The 25,569-nt window shown below is 39.3% G+C and overlaps 1 protein-coding gene across 33 annotated transcripts in view; it reads right to left on the reverse strand.

Annotated features, from left to right (window-relative positions):
• SORBS2 (sorbin and SH3 domain containing 2) overlaps positions 1-25,569 on the reverse strand; it is a 450,872-nt gene that overhangs the window by 98,072 nt on the left and 327,231 nt on the right. For 18 of the 33 annotated variants that reach the window (XM_073341803.1, XM_073341809.1, XM_073341817.1 and 15 more), the window contains 4 exons: positions 23,648-23,740; positions 20,038-20,064; positions 18,525-18,649; positions 16,938-17,558 (listed from right to left, as the gene is read on the reverse strand). The exons of 2 other annotated variants lie outside the window; for them this stretch is intronic. In XM_073341803.1, the coding sequence (XP_073197904.1) occupies positions 16,938-17,558; positions 18,525-18,649; positions 20,038-20,064; positions 23,648-23,740 (866 nt within the window). Of the gene's footprint in view, positions 1-16,937; positions 17,559-18,524; positions 18,650-19,062; positions 19,172-20,037; positions 20,065-23,647; positions 23,741-25,569 lie in introns of those variants that run through there. 13 more of the 33 variants (XM_073341838.1, XM_073341829.1, XM_073341828.1 and 10 more) reach the window with 4 other exon arrangements.

The raw sequence follows: 25,569 nt of genomic DNA on the forward strand, positions 1-25,569 counted from the left end.
TGACAATGCTACCAAAATTCTCCGATTAAAAATGCAGAGGCATAGATACACCGACAGTGGAGCACCCATAGAGACACTACTTGAAGAAGAACCCTTATTCACACTGACAAGAACTTACCCGAGCAGTCCCACTAAAGTAAGTAGAACCACTCCTAGAAGTGAAGGTTACAGAACTGATTCTTAAACAGGTGAAAGAATTTACTTGTTCCAAATGAAAAAAATCATTTGGCATTATTGGATTAATGGTACATACAAAAATAAGGAGTTATAATAGTGGAGCATTGCATCATATTAAGTTCAGAATCATAGCTTATTCTGAGCGGTATTTCAGGGCTACACTCAAAAATGAAATCAAAATTCTTTCATAAGCTAACTTAAAACAGAAAGTTTCCTATATAGAAAATCCATGGCTGGCTGAGTGACTGTAAAGAGAAACTTGATTTTTAGAGATGATTGATTTATCAATGAAACTGTCTCTCAAAGAAAGGAAGCCAAAAGAATAGCTAAGGCAATTGTGAAGATTAAGCTATATTAACACCCTGTCCCAATAAAAACATTCACAAGCAAACCTGAAACAATATGTTACACAGCAGAAAAATTTCAGGTGTTTAAGATATATGAATGGTTTCATTAATGTGTTTACATAACTTTCTCCATGCACTGTTGGATACAAAGGTAATAATGGAAAGACAGATCCATCATTAGTGCTGATGAATACTGGGCAGGTCAATTCAAGACCCTTCAGAAAATTTAGATAGCACAAGTAATAAATCATAAGGCCCTGAAAACAGGGAGCCCTAAGGTCCATGAGATTAGGTGTCCTCTAAGCAGCCAAAGCAAAAGAAATGGTTAAATGTCTTTGTGAACTAAAAGGTCTACATTACTGTATAGGCGATAAAGGCAACTTTGGGTACTAATCAATCTAGCAAGTCTTCTGACTCCTAGCTGGGATCACTACAAGCATGCCTGAGAAAAGGAGAGGTCAGAGGTGGACAACACAAGGAAAGACATTCAGGGTGCATCCAGAGAGAAGATGAAATCAGTCCAAAAGAGGTAAAATATCTGACAAATGATCACAGATTCCATGAAACAAAAATGTAAATATGACTATGCTATCAAAGAACGTAATGGTGTCACTCTAACACCACTGGGTGCAGAAGGAGCCTTGGAATTCTAAGTACTGCTCTTTAGTGAATTCTCCCATTGTAAGGTTTCTCAACTCTGTGAGTGAAAACATTAATGTTCTGATCAGTACTAGAGTTCATGTCATGGGGAAAGCCATTACCCTTCTTCCTTTTCAAATGTGTCTCAGCTGATATAAAAAACAACATTATTTTTGAAGATGGACCAAACAATTTCTAAAAGTCATGATTACCCCTCAACGTGGAGTGTTGGTAAACTGTAAGTATTTTAACTACCCAGACTACTACCTACCCAAAGCACAGTGTCATCTTTTTCTGATCCTTCATAACTTGTGGACACACTCCCCAAAGTACCATGTTGGGGACAATACTTCAGGAAATTTGTAAATACTGATTTATTGATTTGGACTATGGATCAGGCCCATTATGGCCATATCCAAGAAGTATGAGAAGAAGTTCAGTTGGGTCTATCACTGGGCAGATATTTTGAAAATGGAAGTTACAGATGTTGAAAAACCGTGTGTGAGCAGAACGAGATAACTATCATGGGTTGTGCAGCTACTAAATGTGATCTTCACACTACTGCTACTTGTGAAGGAAAAAGAAATGTTAACATATTCCTCCACCTCCCCATTAAAAGTCCCAAATAAAGTGTTTTTTTACTTTTGCTTTCATGTGTTCACTCTAAATGGCTACAGCAGATCATCTTCGATATAAGAGTAATATATAGCAAAATGTAAGGCATGAAATCAATAGCATTTCTATAATTAATATAAAATAGGCAGATGTTAACTACAGTATGCTCTTTGAAGACAGTCACCTGGTATTTCACAATGAGGTCTTTTGTATGGTGCAAGTTTAATAATGACACCAAATTGCTGGCCTTGCTTCAACAGTCAAGAGACAAATGAGAAGATTCAAAGATAAATAAATGAACTCATTCTGTTAATTTGTAACACAGGATAGTACACAAAAATAAAGTTACACCCCTACTCTTACAAATGGGTAAAAATACCTCTTATTTTTAATTGTTGAAAGCTGAGGCCAACATTTTAAAACTTGACTGCTGAAAGATATGCTCCTAAATCCATATTTAGATACCTAAACTAAATGAGAATTGCGTGTTAAGCACCTCTGAAAATCAAGTTAAGTTATTTAGGGATCTAAATATGATTTTAGGCATCCAATTTTGAAAACTTTGGAGAGACATTATATTTGAATGATTTTTTGCAGAATTACTGGTAAACGTCAAGGTAAGTGTTGCCATCTGCAATTAAATGCATTTTAAAAAGCAAAATCTGATTGGCGGTTTCATTGTAATAAAACAGTTATTTTAATCTATTTTACTGTAATTGGAATTCTTAAAAATTACCGATTATGAAGTGGTTGGAGATCTACTCATTACAAGCACTACACAAAAGCTAGGAATTACTAGGAATTATTAATGTCATGCATGCTTTTGAAGGGATCATTCTCCACACAAACATCTAATCATATTCAGGAGCAGCAGTCAGAGCTGTGTAAAACTGCCAGTTATTGCAATAATAGTGAAATATTGCTTGTGTGATCCTGATACCCAGTGGAAAATGTATACCTTAGGACTCATAGAAAATTTTCTGTTAAAACTGGTTTTCAACAGAAAATTAGGTCTTTAACCAAATGGATTTTTTGTTTGATTTCCATTGATTTTTGTAATGAAAAAATCTGTCCAAAACCTGAACTATTTTGATTTGGAATTAATGCTGCAGTGCCTCATGAGAGTTAACAGTTCAGCTGACTACATCTCCCATGCTGCACCATGGCCAGGGACTCCAAACACTGCACCACCTTCCTTCTCCAAGAGGGGGAGACTATGGTGCATCAGGAGAAATATAGTGTTACCATTTACCAGCCTACAGTGGAGATTGGGAGCATGAAGCACTCAAACCACAGCTCTCATAAATCACTGCAGCAGCATTTCCAAAGCAAAATATTTCCATTTTCAATTTTTTGCCAAATAATTGTAATTTTCCATAGGAAAGATACTCATTTTCTGACTAGCTCTATTATACATAGCATGTGCTTTGTCAGCCTGTTAAGACATGATGCTGAAGAAAACTTTTAAAATGTTAAATCTTCTCTGCAGACATTGTATCATCCTAAAGTCCCAGTTTAGTCATCAAGCCTCCTTCTGGGCTAGTTGAACTGAACTGAAGCCAGTAGTTTAGCATGGAATTCTCATTCAATTTCTTGCGAGTCTTCACTTCCAGGAGTCTCAATGAATGAAACACTCTCCTCCATTGTCTTTGTGTCATTCTCTAGCTTCCCTTCATCTCTCTCATACAAAAGGATTTGTAATGCTTTCTATGCATGATGCCATATACGATTAAATTGTTCAGATGGTGAGAATTACAGGAATTTCAGCCTGTTGCTTCTTTGGAACTCTCTTCTAGATGCACATGTTCTGAGGAATAATGTAGCTGAGAAGTTAGATGTACACTTCTTGAACTGTGGTGTTTTATCAGGTTTTCCAAATGAATAGGGAAAATGCAGACCAAATAAAAGAAAACTAAACACGGAAGAAATAGTTTAGGCTTTGGGTCTCTACATTTGCCTTATTTCAGCCCTGAAAACGAGCTTCATCCAGCATCTGATTTTTGTCCCCGAAGTGGCCCTTAGGTAGCTCTTTGGCTTGCATCAAATAGCATCAATCCCACAAACAGCTAATACTGAACTTTGAGCACTGGTGCTTTGTGCCTGTGATAAGCCAAGTTTTAGAGCTCTGAAGGCCGCTAGCTGTCTTTGCCAGGGCTTTATAGGCTCACAGGATGTATGGCCCTTTTACGAAAGCTGCTCAAAAGCACATGAACTATCACTTGCCTCCATCCCTCTCCTCCCTTCTCCTTATCATTTGCTTTGCTGAGTTAAAAATTAAACAAAATACCTGCAGGGAAATAAAACTCTTTTAAAAAATGTATCTTTTAAAAAGCTAAGTAAGCATTTATTTATTTTTGAGCCATAGAGTCACAGATTTTAAGGCCAGAAGGAACCACTATGATCATCTAATTTGACTTCCTACAGAACAGAGGCCATAGAATTTCGCCCAATAGTTTCTGCATCAAGCCCATAACTTCTGGATAAGCTCTAGCTTATCTTTTAGAAGACCATTTTTTTTTACAAGAGGAAGGACGGTGAAGTGGGTGGGCCTCAGAAAACCTGGGCTCAGCTCCTTTCTTGACCAGAGACTTCCTGTGTGATCTTGGGCAAGTCACTTATTCTTGTTGCGCCTCAGTAAAATAGGGACAGACACACTTCCCTAAATCACCAGGGTGCTGTGAGGAGAAATATATTAAGGACTATGAAGTGGTCAGATACTATGGTGATGGGGCCAGATAAGTATCATAGATATACAGGATTTTGATTTAAAGACTTGAAGTGATGAGATATCCACCCTAGGTTGTCCCAATGGCTAATTATGCCTACCGTTAAAAATGTACATGTTATTTCCAGCATGAATTTGCCTAACCCATGTTCATGTTACATTGTGGTGAGGGCCCTCAGGTTGTAAACCTGCTGTGTCTCTGCACTTCACAAAGGGAGGCCTGATGGGGCCTAACAACGAAAAGAAAAGGGTACATATACAACGAAGACACAGGAAAGTGGCTCCCAGAAAGATAGAAACTATGCATGCATGTGCACACACATATTTTATGAACACATCCATTCATATGCACACACCTGAACTACAGCCTCCACACCTCCATGCATATGCACACATATATATGCAAACTGTTGGCATACATGCACTCCCCCGCATGCCCTCCATGTGCACATGTACCCTTATACCTCTCCCTGGACATGTATATTCACATACCCTTATAGATACTTGTGTACACACGCACATATTCATACCTTTGTCCGTGCACAGATTCACCTTGCTGACTCCCCCCAACCCTCCCAAAATACTAAGTTTGAGATCCTTTTATTTTCTTCTTTTACTTGTGGGTATAGCACTCCTTTGCTTGCCCAGTAACAAAGCAGAACAAGGGCCTTTGGGGAAGTAGCACTGCTTAAGCTAATATTTCACCTTCACTCTATTTGCCCTTTGCCTTTGGTTAGCACCAAACATTTTCTGGCTGTTTAGCCTTGTTATCAAATATGTCTACAAAAATGTAAATCAATGTAGATCAATATAAAACTGAAAATTATACTTCCCTGTGCTGCAACATAGAAATTCACAAAATGCTATAGTCATCATCTAACGCCCTTTCCAGGAGAGAGACAGATGGTATTTAATCATAAGCTTTACAGGCAGCAACAACGTTAACCAAGTCTGCATTTCATAGTTACCAATAACACTACTGCAATGACAAGGACCCAAATAAATATACTAAAATATCAGTTAAGCAATTATGTGCTCTGGCATCTGTGGCTATATAGTTTATTAGCAAGAGCAACCAACTGGGAGTCTAGATCATAATTCTAGCTGAACCAATGGCTTATCGTATGGTGTTGGCCACAGCATTTGATCTCATTATGCCTTGTTAACTTAGCTGCATATAGGGTTTAAAAAGTATATTCTATCCGAAATTATAAGACCAGTTTAAGATATGCTTTCCTGAACAAATAAACTACAGTAAAATTTCATCCTTGCCTCCAGTGCTATGCTAAGGATGCCAGCCCTGACATCGTTACTCTGCTTTTTCCTTAGCTGTCTCCATGCTCCCTTCCACACCACACCCGCTGTGGAATTGCCTCCCAATTCTGCTCTGTCAAGGTAACCTTCCTTTCCTCTGATCCATCCTAAAGATTCACTTCCTCCATGAGGCCCACAAGGAAAGAGTAAAAAATTAGTACTAATAATATTTTATAATTAACAATGATAAATAATAATAAAGTCATGACAGTTGTTCTTTCCCCTGAGCTTCTTATCTGTATCAAGATCAGTGGAACTGGAGTCTGAAAGCCCATGTTTCCTGGAGGAACTGTTACTGAAGGGACGCCCATGGAACGGGGAACACTGGATGCTATGATGGAAGCAACTCGGCCATATGGACAGAATAGTGTACAAGGTTTAATAAAGTTTCATGCATTCAACTTAATCTGCATTTAGCTTCACTCTTTACGAATGAAATATGGTGGCAGCAGTTGAACTGTGAGTTTGCTGAAGGGCAGCAGGTGGCTGCGTGAGTCATAAAACTAGGTCTGAAGCCCCCACAAGCCCCAGAATTTGCAGATACAAAACAGACCAGGGATGGACCTAGTGGAAGGAGGACTTTGTGCTGTACATAGAGCTAGCCATGCAGGATGACAACAAGGGCAGGAAAGTAAAATTGTCATTTCACCTTATTGGGGACCAAGGCAGAGAAGTCTGCTGCACTCTGAAGTTCACGACTGGCTCAAACTTCAGAGCTGCTCCAGGAAGGCAATCTCACATTAGATAGATTGCTTAGACATGGGACATGCAGCGAAAGCCTCAAGAGGAAGGATGAAAGCACTGGGAGACACAGCATCCCCAGAAGTACATACAGAAGTACATCCCCAGAAGTACATACAGTGACACAACAGCAAAGGAGAGCATGTGCCCAGGCTTCCATACACATAGTGAGATGCACTGACTGTGGGAGACAGGGTGAGCAGGCAAACAAGATGTGCCCTGCACTAGGAGAGCATTGCAAGGAATGTGGCAAGTTGAACCATTTCAGTGGTGTGAGTAAAAGCAAAGGAAGGGCTCAAAAATGCAGTCAGACGTCTACAAGAGGGAGATGGCACAGCAGACAGCAGTGATGACATCATGACTCTCTCCTTGCGTCTGAGAGCATAACAGGTTCAGGCTGCTGGCACAGGAAAGCAACAAGAGACAAAACTATCCTTCATGCACGCAACAATGTTATCAGGGAAATAACGGTGTTATTTTAGCTGGATAGTGGGGCTTTTTGCAATGTGATTCCTTGGGGGTGAACTGGACTCAAACACACCCATTACAAAGAGCTGGTGCGATTTAATAACGTACAATGAACATAATGCAGTCCACAGGAAAATGTGGCTTCATAGTAACTATCCCGCAAATAACAGATGATACCCTGAAGTTTGTAGTGCTGGATGGTAAATACCACAGACCACTCTTGGGGAATACAGCCATACAGGCCATGGATCGGATCAGTGTGCAGTGTCAGAATTTTATTGTTGCAGTACAAGAAGCAAAAAAAGGGAGTCCCATGGACAAATCGAGACAATTTTAAAAGCACATGGGGACATTTTCAAAGGTGACAGTTGCCTCAAAGGACAGCTGCAACTGGAAGTAGACCTCACAGTAGAGCCCGAGTGGATACCCGAGTGCATATACTCCTTGCATAATCCAGTGTGCAAGGAGCTCAAAAGTCTGCAGAGCAGGGGTATTGTAACACCTGTAGAGGCCAATACTCCCTGGGTAAGCAGGTGGTAAAGAAGTCATCAAGCAAATTACACATTTGCATAGACCCAAAGCCAACTGAACCAGGCACTGAAAAGATCCACTGCCCACAATTGATGACATCTTGCCAGAACTTTCCAAAGTATGGATCTTTACTTTGTGATGTGAGGAGCAGGTTTTGGCAGATAAGCCCGGGAAGAGTCCAGCCTGTTGACAACCTCTGCAAACACCATTTGGTCCCTACAGATAGTTGTGCATACCAATGGGCATAAGCCCAGGACTAGACATGTTCCAAAGAAGACTCACCCAAGTTCTGGAAGGACTGCCTGGTCTGAAAATAACTGCAGATGATAACCTCATTGTAGGTGAAGGAAGCAATGATACAAAAGCTGAACAGGACCATGAGAGAAAACTACAAGCTTTTCTAGAGAGATGCAGAGGCAAGAACACAAAACTCAACCCAGAAAAAATGCAACTCAAATAGTGTAAGGTGACATATAATGGACATCTACTCACAGCAGACGACTGAAAGCAAATCCCAACAAGATCAAGGCAGCCAAAGACATGCCAGCATTAGTGGATGTGGAAGGGGTTCAATGCTTCAGAGGAATGATAAATTTTCTGTCCAAATTCTGTCCACACCTGGCTGTAGTAGCAGAATCCAAAACAGCTCACAAGGCAGGATGCTGAACGGTGCCGGGAAAGTCCTCAACAAACAAGCATCTGACATGCTGAAATAAATGATAAGGGATGCCCCTGTCCTGAAGCACCACCAGCCAGCAGAGTGAGTGACACTCCACTGTGAGGCATCAGAGAAAGGAGTGGATGCAGTTCTTCTGCAGGTGCAGCTGGTCACTTATGCCAGCAGAGCCCCATCAGAGACCAAACAGGGGTACACACAACTAGAAAAAGAGTTTCTGGCTATGGTATTTTGAGAGGAGCAATTCCATCCATACACCTACAGCCATTCAGTGCAATCAGACCACAAACCCCTAGAGAAAATCATGGAAAAGCCCCATCTTTGTGCTCCAAAGAGATTGCAGCACATGTTGCTACATCTCCAGTGCTACTGGGTAGAGATCAGATATTGTCCAGGATGATTACTGCTGTTAGCTGACACCCTGAGCAAGGCACATACACCCAGCATCAGTGAGTTGGAGGAAGGTGATCAGGACTTTTAAACCATTAACATAGTGCACTATCTCCCAGTTTCAACAAGAAAGCTGATGGAAATCCAAGAGCCTATGGAAAAGGACATCCAACTACAGACTGTCAAGAGAGCAATATCAGCAAGGTGGCCAGAAGACAAAAGCCAAGTACCAGTAGGAGCAGGACTATATTTTCAAATTAAAGATGAGCTGAGTGTGCAGGACAGAATCATTTCCCAGGGACAGAGAGCAGTTGTCCTCACCTCATTATGTAAGGATGTCATGCAAAAAAGACATGCCTTCACTTGGGCACTGACAGCTGTCTTATAAGGGTTGAAGTGTGTGTTTACAGGCTGGTAATGAATACACAAGTCTGTTCCTGTGATACACCAGCAGAAAGACACTTAACATGTGACCTACCCCAAGCATGGGAAAGGTTGAAGCAGACTTATTTACCTTCAGTGAAAAACAATACCTGATTATAGTGGGCAACTAATCAAATTTTTGGGAGGTGGATGTCCTGCCTGATACAAGAAACAAGTCAGTGATTGGCAAACTGAAAGTCCAGTTTGCTAGACATGGCATCGCAGACACTGTATTCCCCAACAACAGACACCAATTTCAAGGAATTTGCACAGAAAATGGAAGTTTGACCATACCTCCCTCCCCAGCACAGAGTAATGGTAAGGTGGATTCAGCTGTGGAAACCTCCAAGAGACTGTAACACAAGGCTGGCTCAGACGCTGTGTTAGCATGATTGGCAAAGAGGAAAACACCATCACAGGGATGCCAAAACAGTCCAAGGCAGGCACTGGTGGGATGAACGACAAAAACCTTGCTACCCACGTGGGGAAACCCTTTGCAGCCAGAAGGCTGGAGATAGCGCTGAGAGGAGATGGCCACCAATCAGAGAAAGCAGGCACTAGAGTACAACAGGTCAACCAAGGACCTACTGACCCTGGAAACAGTTATTCCCGTGAGGGTCCAGCCATTACAGACACTAGAAGGAGTGAACTAAAGGGTGCAGTGGTACGCAGGTAATACGAGGTGACTACCCAAGAGGGAAAAGTGATTTGAAAGAACAGGAGGCACTATGAGCCAGTAGACAACATCCAGAGAAAGCTTGCAGAGATAGAGAGATCGTCAAAGAATGGAGAGTCAGACAACCATCTGTAGGCCAACCTCAAAGTAAGGCAGGAAACTGCACAGAGAGCTGGTTTGCTAGTCTCATAGATAAGTAACTCCTGGTGTGTGGCCTGTTGAGGAGACCAAATTGTCTTCAAGACTATGTAACCAGCAGAGTCGGGGGGTAAAGACAAGATTCAACTTGGCTCTGTGCTAGTAACCTCTAGCCAAAGGGACTTGGGATGGGGATCTGGGCCTCAATTATTTGTTTTTAACGTTTTTATTAAAATGTTTGTAAAATAGTGAAGTTGTATCATTATCAGTGGAACTGGAGTCAGAAGGCCCATGTTCCCTGGAGTCACTGTTATTGATAGGACGCTGCTGGAACAAGGAACTAGTAGAGTTAGTGGAAGCAACTGAGTTGAGACAGAGCAGTCCACAGGCTTAATAAAATTATTTGTTCAGCTTCACACTGTGAGAATAAAATACTATAACTCTACCTTTGTTTTTTGCTCAGTCCCTGTCCCAAAGAGATTATAGGCTTACAGTGTCCGTCTGTCTGTCTATCTTGTCTTGTACAGTGCTTGCTACATTGTCAGTGGTTAACAAATATTAATGTCTCCATTTTCTGAAACTATATAGCAACATTTTTAGGAATTCCAAGTTCATTTTCCTACTTACATAATGCTTTGAAATGTTTTTACCAGAAAAAAAAGGGCACAAGAGTTTTTATTCTACCAGGACACTGGTACTAAGCATGCAGCTATACATTGGGATTAGATCTCAGTGTGATTCAAACAAATAAGACAACTTGTTTTTGAAGATCATACTCTATGCACTTAAGTCTTCTGAACCAGTTATAGAACAATGAGGGACTGAGGCACAAACTGAGGACTTCAAGGATACACTTTTCACATTCACAGGTGAGAGACGCATAACACTTTGTCAATCTGGAGCAATGTCTCTCAATGCTTAACCATAAACCCTCTTTTTCTGTCTCCCTCTGCTGCTCTCTGTTAGCCTGTAAACAGTTGGACATAAGTAACGTACTTTCTCTACAAAGGTCAGGTCTTCAGAAATTCTGAGTTCCCTATTAAAATGGATTAAACAGCTTTTCCCCTTAGATTTTTTGTCAGTATCCTATGGAGCAGCAGTATCTTTCAAAATATTCTACCAGACAAAAGCAGTAAGGAATGTAAAAAACACTACTACGCCCCCTGGAATGCTTTGCTTGTTATATGCTATATATTTTTGAGGGGTTTAACCTTTCTCTGAGGAGGTGTGTTTATAAAATGTCATTCAGTGAGTCATACCACATTTCTGCTTGCTCTTAAATTCTAGCAAATGAGTCTTGAAATGAAGTGTGAATAAAAGTTCAGACATAACAAGAAAACTTTGACATATTCTGGCTTACAGCAAAACTGTTGTGCATCACTCTTGGACAACATGGGGCTGTCTCTTATTTACACTCAATCATACTTTTCCATATGTGGCATCACATGTATTCAGTACTTAGTCTACACTATCTCTCTCATTTGGCATCACTTAGGAAATATTGACTACCCCAGTCCCATGCCCACCTCCACTTTACTCTCCTTCACATGCACAAGACTAACTGTAGAATTTTGCAATGCTATACAGGATGTCTTCCCTCATGGTAGAATATTGCTAGTGCTCACAAAAAGCTCCAAAAACATGTCAGGTGGACTTAATCCAGTGTGAAGCCATTTCAAGATGGCACCTATGAGCTATGTATGAAGGAATTTGTGCATTTTATGGTTCAAAATCCTGTAGAACCCGCAAGTCTATCGAACTTTTAAAGTGATGTCGCTGCACTGCATATGCATGGGGTTTTTGTCTCTCTCAGACATTTGCTTGTGACAACACCATAAAAAGAAAAGGAGGACTTGTGGCACCTTAGAGACGAACAAATTTATTTACTCCAAATTTGTTACTCTCTAAGGTGCCACAAGTCCTCCTTTTCTTTTTGCAGATACAGACTAACACGGCTACTACTCTGAAAAATAACACCATAGGATCTGGTTGTAAAAGGCATAGGGTGAGATCCTAGCCCCACTGAAGTCAATTGGAGTTTTGTTACTGACTTTAATGGAGTCAAGATTTTACCAATAGATTGTTTTATAAGTATATTTTTAACATCAATTTCCCATAGCAATCCAAGTCAGCTTGCCTCCCAGAACATATCCTGGAGTGGGACTGATCTACACTATCTCTCACATTGGCTTTTGCCTCAGTTCTACAGCAGTACCATATATACAGCTGGTGAAACTCACACAGCTTACGGAGTCCAACTACACACCCACAAATTGGGGGAGTGATAAATAATGAAGAGCACAGGTCACTGTAGAGAGTAATCTGGATTACTTGGTAAACTGGTTGCAAGCAAACATTATGTGTTTTAATATGGCTACATGTAAATGTATTTATCTAAGAACAATGTAAACCATAATTACAGGAATGGGGGACTCTATCCAGGGAAACAGTAGCTCTGAAATAGAATTGTGGATCATGGTGGATAATCAGCTGGAACAAAAGCTCCCAATGTGATACTGTGGCCAAAAGAGCTAATGAAATCCTTGCAGGCACAGACAGGGGAATGTTGAGCAGGACAGAGAGGTTATTTGACCTCTGTACTTTGGCTCTGGTGCGAGAGCTGCTGGAATACTGTGTTCAGTTCTGGTGCCCACAGTTCAAGAAGGATTTTGATGAATTGGAGAGGGGTCATAGAAGAGCCACAAGAATGATTAAAAGATTAGAAAACATGTCTTATAGCTATATCTATTTAGCTTAACAAAGAAACAGTTAAGGGGTGACTTGATTACAGTCTGTAAGTATACACATGTGGAACAAACATTTAGTAATGGGCTCTTAAATCTGACAGGGAAAGGCATAACACAATCCATGGGTTGGGGAGGATTCTCCATTACTGACAATTTTAAAATCAATATTGGATGTTTTTCTAAAAGATCTGCTCTAGGAATTATTGTGGGTAAGTTCTATGGCCTGTGTTATACAGGAGGTCAGACAAGATGATCAAGTGGTCCCTTCTGACTTTGGAATTAATTAATTTATTAGTCCACCAGTTCTCAAACAATCGGGTGGGTATCCCAAAAGCTATGTGGGTTGTTTTTTTTTTTAAATAAAGAACTCTGGCTGTCCGTCCTGAGTGGCTGGGGCTCGTGCAGAAGGGCCATGCACACCTGGGAGGTGGGGAGCAAGAGGACAGCTGGAGTCCTGCCGCCCCAGGGCTGACAGCTGGAGTCCTGTCACCTGGAGGCAGCCTGGGCTCTCATCCCACCTCACCCCTCCACTCCTCACTGAAAGGCAGCCCGGAGGTGGCGGGGCTCTAGCTGTCAGCCCCGGGGTGGCAGCAGTAGCGCAGAAGTAAGGGTGGCAATGGGATGCTAAGTCCTCTGTGAAAAGTGATATTGACAAATGTCACTTTCACATTGCCTCCCTTACTTCTGTGGTGCTGCTGGCCACACTGGGGCTATGCTTGGGGGTGCATAAACACTATAGACACAAAGAAGAAGAGGGGCCTGATCAAATAAGTTAAAGAACCACTGTATTAATCTAATAAAAATCTCAGAAGGAGTAAGTATGTGACCATGCTCGTTACACACTGAAGCAAGGAAAAGGCAGAAAAGGAAGAAGGTAGAATTATCAAACCAATATAAAAGAATACTGCTTTTTATGCTGATATTCTTTGTCAGCCCATCATGTATAACAACAATCCCAGAATTTCTAAAATTTCAGACATGCTGCAAAGTCCATCTTTTCTGACTGTGCTTAGCAGGTGAGTTATTATGGGTAATTGTGATTATATTTTGGACAAACGTTATTATGGATCACTTGGGTACAGACTATCTAGTGTAATATGTTTTTTAATTGTCTGAAGAGCACGCCGAGTTTAGGCGAGACTCTTCAATTTACCTAAATGAATACATATGATGCATCAGATATTTAACAGTGGGAGCAACTACAACATAACAGTGAGAAGAAAAATGTACAGGGGCATAATTCATATGGTCCACACTGATGCATATTCCACTGTGTGAGGGTATTTTTGGATATAGATTATAAAATTGATAAAAGTTTTCAACACCTTCCTGTCTCTTACAGTTCTAAGGTTTAGCTATATCACATGCTGGTAAAAGCTCTGGCTCAGTTTCCTTTATTGTCCCTGACTTGTTTCTTCATTTTTGGTGTCACCTAAACTGTACTTACTCACTTGGATAAAAATCACTAAGTCAGAGCCTGACACTGTTAGACGTATCAGCAATAAGGTATCAGCAGTAGCTGCAGCAGCGAAGTATTGGTGACTCAATGTACTAATTAATACCTATTACTCATTAAGAGCAAACACTTTCTAGCCTAACCCCATTCAGTCCAAGAGGCAAAGTTGAAGCTTAATGCTTCAATTTAAGAAAGCTAATATCCCTCCAACAATCCAGTCCATATTCACATAGCCACCACAATCGTAGGCATATAGGTTACCTAAAAAGAGCAGTGAGAGTGATGCATTCAAAGCCAAGCATCTAACATTGCCTGCAATTCCCTCATACCCACATGGATGTGGCAGCAAAGAAAATAATATTTTTAGAACTTGTGTGGCAAATTACCAAATGCCAGCAAATCCTGAAAAAAACAACAGTTTTGACCTGAATCATGGAACAGAAAAATGTTGGCATTCACCCCTCACTTTTTTCATTACTGTGAGGAGGCAGTGATTCTATGCTGAAAAAATGGTCATTCTGCCTTGCTGAAAAACTGCCTGTGTCCCAGGCATGAAGATGACCAATTACTGGGATGGGGAATTCTAAATCCTGTAGGTCTTACTATTTGATCATTAATTATTATTATTATTTGTTAAAGGGCAATACTGTACTATGTATTATAAGAGACTTGTACTACACCTAGCTTGTTCTTGTAGACTCTTCTGCATCTGTGATGGCTCACAGACTTTGTTTCATAGCATTCCTGGAACAGTCCCTGCTGAGGATTATATTAAGCTTTAATTAAGTCTCTTAACGTAGACACATAAGAAAACCCTCGAAAACTAAAAAAACAACTTCTCTGGTGTACCTAGTCCTCATCTGAGTGGTGAATTACACTTTCCCCAGGATAGAACAATGTGTTCTTCTCAAAGGTCCCCAAAATCTCACATAGGCTGGTAGGGCAGTTTATCATATCTGTTAGATCACTACTTCTGCCCAAGAGAGCCCACAGGAGCCCATCAGTCCTATACCTCATGCACTGTTTTGGCTGGGTCTACTCAGGAGAAGGGTTTTCAAATGTTGCTATTTTAATGTCACAGAGCTGTATTCTGCATATAACTTTTATTTTAAAATCTCCTACAGCTCGTGTAGGTGTTTGGTGCTTCCAGAAGCAAAGATCTGGTTAAATAAGAAGTTCTGAAAAAATGACAATGTCAAAGAGTAGTATTGTTGTGACGGATGAAAAGGACAGAGTTGTCTGGGAGCTTCAAGCATGCAAGATATGGGGCCATTTTAATCCCTGGAGTAACTCTGTTGACTTTAGTGGATTTACACCAGTGATGAATGTGGTCCATAATGTGCAAGGTTGATTTCCTTTGTTTCTTCTAGAAACCTCACAAGTTTATCTATACAGAGAATTAATCTTTTAACACAGATGGGTCTGAGCTGCATTATTGGGATCTGGACTATTCTTTATTCAGTGATGTCTGGATCACGGGTTTTAATTGAGGTGCATCTACAGTTTTTAATGGTTTCCACTGTGAATGTTGAAATGGGTTTCACTAGTGGATAGCAGGTATAGCTGAAATATATCTAATTCAACCAGCATAAGCCATAATTACCTGTTTTAACAATATTTGGGGTGGGGTTTGGTTGGAGGAGATATTTAGCCATAAAATCAATAACATTCCACCTGCAGGTTTTTCACCCATGAACCAGTAATAAGTGCACTCTGTAATAAGTACACCCTCTGTCTAATCATAATGATATATAACAAAATTGCATGGAGTACATTCCCTTGTTACCCTTTATTTATTGGAAATCTACTCTCATATACGTTGTACATCGTGTACTGTAGATAGTTATGTCAAGTTATTCTGACTGATTTAAAGTCCAATGAAAATACCGTATGTTTGGTATTGGGGAAGATCTCTTCTTGTCCCTAATAAACCATGTTCTGCCAAAATGAAGAAGAGGTTTAGAGGATTACTAGAACTCTGAAATGTTTTATGCCCTTGTTTTTTAAACAAAAAAAGAAGAGAAAGAAGAATCTCCTTTCTGGGTTTTGTAGCACATGACATGGATTCATGTGTGCCAGACAGCCTAAAACTGGGTTCACTAGACCAGGTACTTAAAGAAAAAAAGTCCAAACTCTCAGATCTACAAAAGTAATCTCAATATTATTATATTTTTAGCATCCAAAAATGTGCTTACATCTGTGATATCCTGGCTCTTGCCATTTGAAACTCCCATGCATGCTAATTGGAGCTGGGATCCATGTGGGTTTGAGAGAATTTCACCCTCAATAAACAAAGAGCAATTCGGAAAATGCGCAACTTAGAATATGTAGGGCCATGTCATGTCTCGTCCTGCACAGAGGAGGCAGATGGCACAAATAATCTTTCCCTTCCCACCCATCTCTTGTGCATAGGGCAGCTGTAATTTGGTTGCCAGGAGCTGGTGAGTACAGAAAATCAGCATTGCTGGAAGCCCTAGCCGGTCCCAGAGGAGGACGACTTGGTGGAGTGGTGTCATACCAGAACATTGGCAGAGCTGCACTTATAGGAATCCTAGTGACATCTTTTCAAAGATGCACCAGGAGCCAGTTCCCAGCACTTCCTTCCAGCACTAGTGGCAGCATACTACCTTTCAAAAGGAGGATCCCAGCAAGCAGTACCACTTAGGAGGTGCACCTCTAATATAATTATTAATTACATTTATTATGGGAGTGCCTAAGGGCCAATCAAGAGTGGAGCCCCACTTTGAATAGTGCAACAGGTAGTTTTACCCAGAAAACACAAGCTGTAATCATGGTAATGTGAGTATACTAACTAGAAAAGTGTTAAGTGATTCAGGAAAGATCTAAAACAAAAGATGGAAAAGTTTAATATACCACATTGCATTCTGTGGACTGTGCAGAAGAAGGAGCTGTAGACTTTTGTCCCACATCTTTTGGAGACATCTGTGGATTTTCTGGAAAAAGCCTAGGTGGATGTTCTTGGATTTCAGGCTCTGCTTTATTGTCAAGGAGGGGAGCTATCTGAATGGAAAGAGATGCTGTGTGTATCTCAGGCACAGGGTTACAGGTAGGTGAGACAGGCCTTTGTGGAAACGTTGGCACTTCATTAGACTTGGGCTGGTGCTGTGTATTACGAGGAACATTACTCAGTGAGTCTTGTGTCCGGGTTAATTTCAAGGTAGAAACTCTGCGTTTTTGAGATGCTTGTCTGTGGCCTTGATGAAGAGTAGCTCTAATGCCAGCTACTGCTTTTGTGCTTGTGTTGGAGACTGAGGGCAGTGGTTTAGTGATTCTTTGTGCATAGGACACACTTGTGTTAGATTTTTTAGAATACATTGTCCTCTGGATAGCCTCCTTGTTAGTACAGTAGACAGTATCTGAGGGGAGTTTTTTAGTTGGCTTGGTCGTTATTGACTGAAAAGTAATTTCATCCTTCATGTGATTAGTTATTCCAGATCTACAAAAACTTTCTTTTCTAGGGGGTGGCAGGGGTGCCTTATTTGCCAAAAGCATCCACACACAGCAAAATAATATTGAAGAAGAAACAGAGAGAAAGTAAATGTTAGCAGGAGAAATAACTTGAGTTAGACTCCTAACTTTAAACAAAAGAACAAGGGCCTGATCCAAACTCCATTCAATACAATGGAAAGACTCTGGATCAGGTACTGCATTGCACCTGATGATAATATTATATTCTGATGTCTAGGAAATCACAGATTCCATTTGTTAATGGAAAGAGTGAATTGTGATCCAAACTGGGTCCATAATATCAAATATATTCTATTTTGCACCAACACTATGGTTTGAGAATTATCAGCAAATTTTACAGAGACTTAAATAGTTCATAAAATGTACTCAACATACCATTTTAGCTGACAAGCTACTATTTATGAGTAACATACATACATATTACACACACACACACACTTTTAAAACTTTTGGATTAAAATAGTAATGCAAATACTATTATAAGTATGTTTCTGAATTAAGGCATATTGTTTCATGGCATTTTCTATAATTGTTATATAGTTTAGCAAAGTTAGCTGAAGAACAGTACTTCTGGTTATTCTTAAATTAATCTAATTCAACTTTATAATCAATTATTATTTATTCCATAAAGAAAGTATTTCTCTGAAGTGTAAAATATTAATCAATACCCTTCGAAGTCCGAATACAATTATATAAGGTTTTTGATTGAACCTGGCCTATTTTTATTTGCTTACAGCCTTGTTCTTTGAAAGTAGTTTGTTGTGTTACTGAATCAGCAGACTTGTGTCATGTATAGTGTATGTTTATGTGTACAGCAAAAACAGATAATACAACACGTAATAACAGGTGCAGGTGCTACCAAGAACACATCTGGATAATTCACTCTAGGGCTTCACACCTGCATGTAATGCACTCATAAGCTAACACTTATACTTAATACCAAAGGATGAAACTGTGTGTGTGAAGGTTTACCTGAGTTGGTGACCTCTTTTCTTGTAGATTTGGCCGGACACTTCTAAAGCCTTTTGCTGCAAGAGATGAACTACTAGCATCACCATTCAATGTCTCTCTACTGCCATCATTGTAAGATGTCCAAGCTTTTGTGAGGAAAAAAATCAAAACATATTTTTGGTAAACAGTCCCTATGTATCCATGTTACCATAATAAATCTACCTATTGAACAAACTGTTGAAATGACAACTTTCCAGTCAGTAGCTAGAATTACTACTATTGACAATCTATACATCAAAAGGAGAGTTAAATGGATAAGCCTGAAGCTACAACTTCTCAAGCTGTGATTTTGTCAGCTAGATCAGCCTAAATCGATATTGTTATTATTTTACTTATATTCTGATAGCTCCCACAAATATTCATGGATTCATAGACACATAGATTTTAAGGCCAGAAGGGACCATTGTGACCATCTAGTCTGACCTCCTGCATAACTCAGGCTATAGGACTTTCATTCATTCTTGCTTCAAGTACAATAGCTTTGGTTGAACTAGAATACCTTTTTAGAAAAGCATCTCATCTATATTTAAAGAGTTCCAGTGATGGTCAATTGTTCCAGTAATCTGAATCTGTCTTCCAACTTCCAGTCATTGGATCCTGTTGTTATACCTTTGTCTTTTTAGACTGAAGAACCCTCTATTCTCAGAGTTCTGTTCCTCATAGTCTAGTTATTGTCCAAATATAAATGAAGACACATTCCTGACCTGAATATCTTATAGCCTGGAAGATAAGATGAGGGTGGGGAAAAGGAATACAATATGCAAGCAGGGTTCTCAGGGTAATGATTGGGATATGTATTCTCTGTATTTGCGCAGGAGACTTCAAAAGAAATCTTCAGTGCCATTGGAATGCATGATGGCGAATCAGTAGGTTGTATCCTTCTATCTAAGTCAGTTTTTAGCCAATACTACTGTATTACACTACTGTGCTGCTGGAAATGCTATCTTTTGCATGAGACATAAACTTGAGGTTTTAATCACTTGTAATTATTAAAGATTCAGTAGCACTTTCTTTAAGAGTAGGTGTTAGACTCAGTATTCTAGCTAAATTCCTCCCTGTATTCCTCCCCTATAATTTCAGTTTGATAAGACATTTATCACTTTCTGTCCTGATCTGTTGTGATGCATTGTTAAAACATTGCTGCATTTCAGTCTAGAGGTGGCCGCACTTACTGAACTTACTAGTAAGCATTCTGTATTACGCATCCCATAGAAACAGGAACAAAACAGATTGTATGGCATATATGATATCTAACTAACTGTTGGACAAAATTGTCCTGGAAGCCCTGATGTCACTTTGGACTGGTGGTTGTCTGCTGGAGGATCTCAGGTTTCACCTGAGATAGTTTGCAAAAATCAGTAAAGTTTGTAAGGTCCACTGGGATCCATTTAAATGCATAATGCTATATAAATGGAAGATTGCTATAATTCAATACCAGTAGACTTATGCATAAAAAAAATCATATTTTATTTACCTGAATCTGGAGACTGAGAATCAGGTCCTAAAAAAGAAATAGCCAAGTTAGTGTGTGCAGGAAATTAAAATACTGTAGGCAATTCTGTCAGCATTTCTGGTGATGGAACAGTATGCTGCTTGTGACACTGGACTTGGTTCTACATTCCTTGCACACTCAGACCTCATATTGATTTTGGGGAGATTTTAAGATATGCAAGGATTGTAGGACTAGGCTCACAGTATACTTTGATAAGAACATATATTTTTTTAAAAAGACAGCAATTTTGATCAAATTGTAGTAGGTTGGGTGATGTTTTGATGGATGTGTCTGTTATTGTTCTGTGTATATAGTGTCAAATTCTGTACCCATTTATATCCACGCTGGCCCAGCGATGTCACTAGGGGTGCGTAGTGTAACTTGGTCAGAATTTGATCCATATTGTCTTACCAAATGAAGTCATTTTCTTAATAATCAAAACCACCGATCCTAACAATATTGAATCATTCTGAGTACTGGGCTAATTAAATAAAGGAATCTGAGAGAATCTAATGGAAACTCAAGGATAATAGCGATGGTGCTTTTTAAAGTCTGCAGCAGCTGCTGCTACCAAGAGAATTTAGCCATGAGGTCACACACTCAGTGAGCCTCCACCACAGTTAAACTAACCTTGTCATAGAGAAATTGATTTTAAGCTCTCTCTCTATATATCTATCTATCTCTATATCTATCATCATTCTTTTTTCCTCACAACTTTAATTGCCTATGCTTCAGTATGCAAGAATATTTTCAAAATGCATCACCACTGAATCTTCTTTGTGTTGAATTAAAGATAATTTCATCAACCGTTTTAAAGGAGTTGATGTAATTCTATGTGTAGAAATTAATCTAATTTAAGGAAGCTCAACAGTAATTGTTATAGTCTCAGAAGAGCATGTTTACACTATACAGAAAAAACTATGTTTCTAATAAATTTTCTCTGATGTTGCACAGTTGGAAAAGATCGATATAATAGGTACTAACTGTTTTATTGAAATTACATACTCACAACTTGCCCTCTGTTACCTATATATACACCTCGGAATATTGCACTGTAAATGCCCAATGTTTATTGCTCAACAAAATTACATTTTATCAAGGATTACATTGTGCTGTGACAATTACTACATTGTGGTTATTTAAATCACTGCTACATCAGACAAGGAACAAAACAAACAATATTGTTGCCTGGTTTTTCAGTAAACTCTATAATTTATTGTCTTCTTAAATCTAGATACCAGGAGAAATGACACTACTTTGAGAGGGTATGGAGAGGCTTCATTCAAAAACAAGGGGGCCATACATGGGTGATGTGAGATTTTTGGATGGTGCCAGAATGTGGGAATCTGCAGGATGTCTCTAGAGTGTTTGGCAAAGAAAAAGACAGAAATTCTGTCCATGTAAACAGTATATTGGCATGGGGTATGTTTGGGTGTGTGATTATTAGATGATCTAAAGGTGGACTAATTTGGAAAAAGTTATGCACATGTATGGAATTCTTTTTCCTTTGGCAAAAATTCATACGGATTCTTCATGTGCAACAATCCAATCCACTAGGTTAATAATCCACTCACCAAAATTATCTAAATAAGGATTGGCACTGTGGACCATCACTACCTTTATGGACTATTAAATACAGTAAACAAGACCTTTTAAAAGTCTCAGTTTGCAGGCTTACATGATAAACCATACTGACTTTGCAAGAGGTGTTTTGGAATATCAGGCCAATAATATGCATTTTATGAAGTCTATAATGGTTACACACAAAATAACCTATTAAAAGCCAAATTCTACTACCCTTATTCACACTGAGTACCATCTTATTTTAAAGTAGTCCCACTCATTTCAACTAGATTCTTGTCCTTGTGGATTAGATGTTCACATCTGGACTTCTTGTGAAATTTTCAAAAATAAACTTTTCCTATTTCGTATTTATTTTTTGAGCTAGTCCACAATTTAGAACATCTATAAACATAACATTAAAAATACCAAAAGCTGTTTGTGCATCTGAATTGTAGAAATGTTCTAAAATGACTGTTCTTTGTCTTTTGTGCATTTTAAACACTCCAGAAAAGCTGGCAGGCTGACAGTTGGCATAGCAAGTTTCAGCCAGGAGTGAAATTTTATCTCTAAATAGAGAGGTTTACACTTTCTGACAGCCCTTTAACCAGAGCTGTGCAGATGGAGACGCTTCAACTGAATGTGCTAATATGCATTCAGGATGAGATATATTGTAATTGCTATAGTAGTATCATTTTGGTGACAAAGTGTGGAAGTTACTTCCTTTGAAAATCTGTTGAAAACATCAGTATATCTTACGATAAACTCCTAGGTGTTGAGAAATTTTGCACTCATTCTGTGAAGAATGTTTACAGTTCTACCCTCAAAGTTTTTGAGGATTTTTTCTAGTTGAATGACCACAAGGATATAATGAAACACTGGAGTAAATAAAATGGTGGTCTGGCTGAAGGTTCGTTTTAGACCTCTCATTCCTTCACTCTTCTGCCTTCTTTGTGTATTACACTTGTTTGGCACAGCCAGTGAATGCCAAATTGGTGTAAGGTAATCACATAGGTTTTCTGCCCTATTTACACCTAGCATGTAATTTATACTATGATTTAAGTCACCTTGAATATGGCCAACAGATATGCATTCAAGTTTTACTTCCTTAAACTAGCTGTCAATATAGTCCTCTAATTAAGAAATAGTTTTGCCTCTATTGCATATTTTCTGTGTTTTTATTCTGTTTTTAAATTTCTAGAAACATTTTCTTGAAAATAGGATTTTTGTTTTATGAAAGTTAATTTGGCTCCTATTGTTTATTTCACAACTGAAATTATAATCTTCCATTTGTGATAGCACAATAGTCTCAAACTGGTTGAAACATCAGGACCAGAGAATTATAACTTTAACAGAATTTTAGAGTAGCAGCCATGTTAGTCTGTATCCACAAAAAGAAAAGGGGTACTTGTGGCACTTTAGAGACTAAAATTTATTTGAGCATAAGCTTTCGTGAGCTACAGCTCACTTCATCGGATGCATTCAGTGGAAAATACAGTGGGGAGATTTATGTACACAGAGAACATGAAACAATGGGTGTTACCATACACACTGTAATGAGAGTGATCAGGTAAGGTGAGCTATTACCAGCAGGAGAGCGGGGGAGGGGGGAAACCTTTGTGTAGTGATAATCAAGAAGTCGCTGAGATTTTAAGAAACAAACCCCAGTTTTCATGCAAGTTCTCCTATTAACAAAATAGGGATTAAGAGGCGGCTGGTGCGAAGAAAGGGAAAATACCCAAAATACTTATCACAGAGGTAAGATTTAATTTTTTTTTTAATTAAAATAGCTTTTCAAAATTTCCCAGGAGGTTTCACCTATCCTTCAATGTCCACTACATATAGCCAGAGGAAAAGTAAGATTACATCTTCAGAAACAAAATATGTTCAGAGATTTCAGCATCATAAAACTATATAAATCAGACCTTGCCAGTGGAGTAGCCATTTTCATTACCCTCCTGGCAGACTAATTCTACAGAAACCTATAATACACAAAGCCATTCAAGGGTGGTATCCCACTGGTTAGTTATACCTGCAGCCAATAGGTTTGGAGAACTTTGGACTCTCTTCACAGCTGTTAATGTGACAGACATTGCAGCACGTTTGCGAGCACAGCCACCGCTATCTGGAAGCACAAAACGATACAGACACAGGCCCAAGACAAAGGAAGCAAGCACATGCAACATATTACATGGTGTGAGATATGCCAAACGTACATCAAAAAACACGTGCAGGTAGGAATTGCTGCTGATAGTTGTTTGTTTATAAAACCCACAGATTAGCAGACTACACTGTAGGTTTCAGGAGCTCGGAGTATCTAATATGGTAAGTATTCAGTACTTAATACATTGTGACAATGTGAGCATTCTGGTGCCAGAAGGGCTGCTCATGAGGAACTAAGGCTTCGAGTTGGTCAGGGAGGCCATGGATTCTGTGATTTTATGTGATCTCCATGACTTTAGCCCCATACCGAGGGGCTCAGGCTTCCGTGATATATTGTTTATTGCCCACATCCTGCCCATGACTTTTACTAAAAATTGACAAAATCTTAGCCTTATGTATAGCTAATAATGCACAATAAATAGTTAATCAAGATGAAGGATTAAAAGCTGCATAATACTTGTGAATAATCAGCACTGTAAAGCCATTTTATTGTACACATAAGAAAGGCATATTCATAAGACAGGCTTATGTTTTATTACATGACAGTGTTTTTGTTGTGTACTTTGGATCTATATAGAATATTTTAAACACAAGTGACAAAAATTGCTAATTTTTTCCTTGGTATGGAAGAGTAGGGAAACACAATGCTGCTGACACTGCACGAGAATGAGGCAGGTTGGACCACTGCATCTACAAGCCAAAGTCAACTCAGCAAATAATTACAATATGTCATTCTGAACAAATATTTCACTATTATAATTTCAAGAAATACTATCCCAAATACATTCCTTATATAACTTACACTCATAGACTTTAAGGCCAGAATGGACCATCATGATCATCAACTCCAACCTCCTAAATATCCTCACTAGATTAGCCAGCCTGCTTGGGAAGGTGCTCTTCCCTCTCTTTGTTAGGTGGAACCCGGCTCTGCCTAGCACTCCTCCTTCTTGGAACACCATCCCATGGTCAAAGAATCCAAAGCCTTCTCTCCGACACCACCTGTGTAGCCATTCGTTGACGTCCACGATTTGATGTAGACGAACACATACACGATTTCACATACACGATTGGTGCAGTCAACTTAGATTTACAATAAATGGCAAGAGGACAAAGTGGTTGTATCTTGGAAAAGTGTTGAAATGCAGCAGCAGTGAAGTTGTAGAACAAGTAAAATCTTATGAATATCTAGGAAGCTTGATCAGTGCTGACAGTTCCATCAAGGATGAGGTTAAATGGAGATGTGCTTTAGCTACAAGTACTGTTCAGGAATTGATGAAATTATGGACTGATAAAATCCTTTGTTTGATACCAAAGTGAAAATTTATCAAACCAGTGTACTAACCGTATTATTGTATGGACTGAAACAGACATCAGAAGGTTGGAGGTGGTAGAGATGAGAGCTTTTTGAAAGATGGCAGGTAAAATGTGAAATGATTTGAAGACAAATGAAGAAGTTAGAACCAGAGTAGGATGTGAAATCACAGCACAGGACTGGCTGCAGTGAAAAAGATTACAATGGTGGGGACACTGTAGAAAACAAACAGATGATAGGATGCCAAAGAAAATAATGAAAATTCAACAAAGGTCAGTCAGACCTAGAGGCTGACCACTGACTGAATGGTGGGACCCTGTACACAAAAAGACATGATCTGGCTGGGCTTAAAGGAGGAACAAGCCATGGACAGGAATGAACAGTGATACTGTACTGCTCCCCAAATCTGTAAAGATGCTTTGGGATGAGAAGAAGTAGTCTCTTTGTAGTTAACTCACAAACAGTAAGATGGTCTT

Source organism: Lepidochelys kempii, chromosome 4, assembly GCF_965140265.1.
Source record: "Lepidochelys kempii isolate rLepKem1 chromosome 4, rLepKem1.hap2, whole genome shotgun sequence".
Lineage (NCBI taxonomy): Eukaryota > Metazoa > Chordata > Testudines > Cheloniidae > Lepidochelys > Lepidochelys kempii.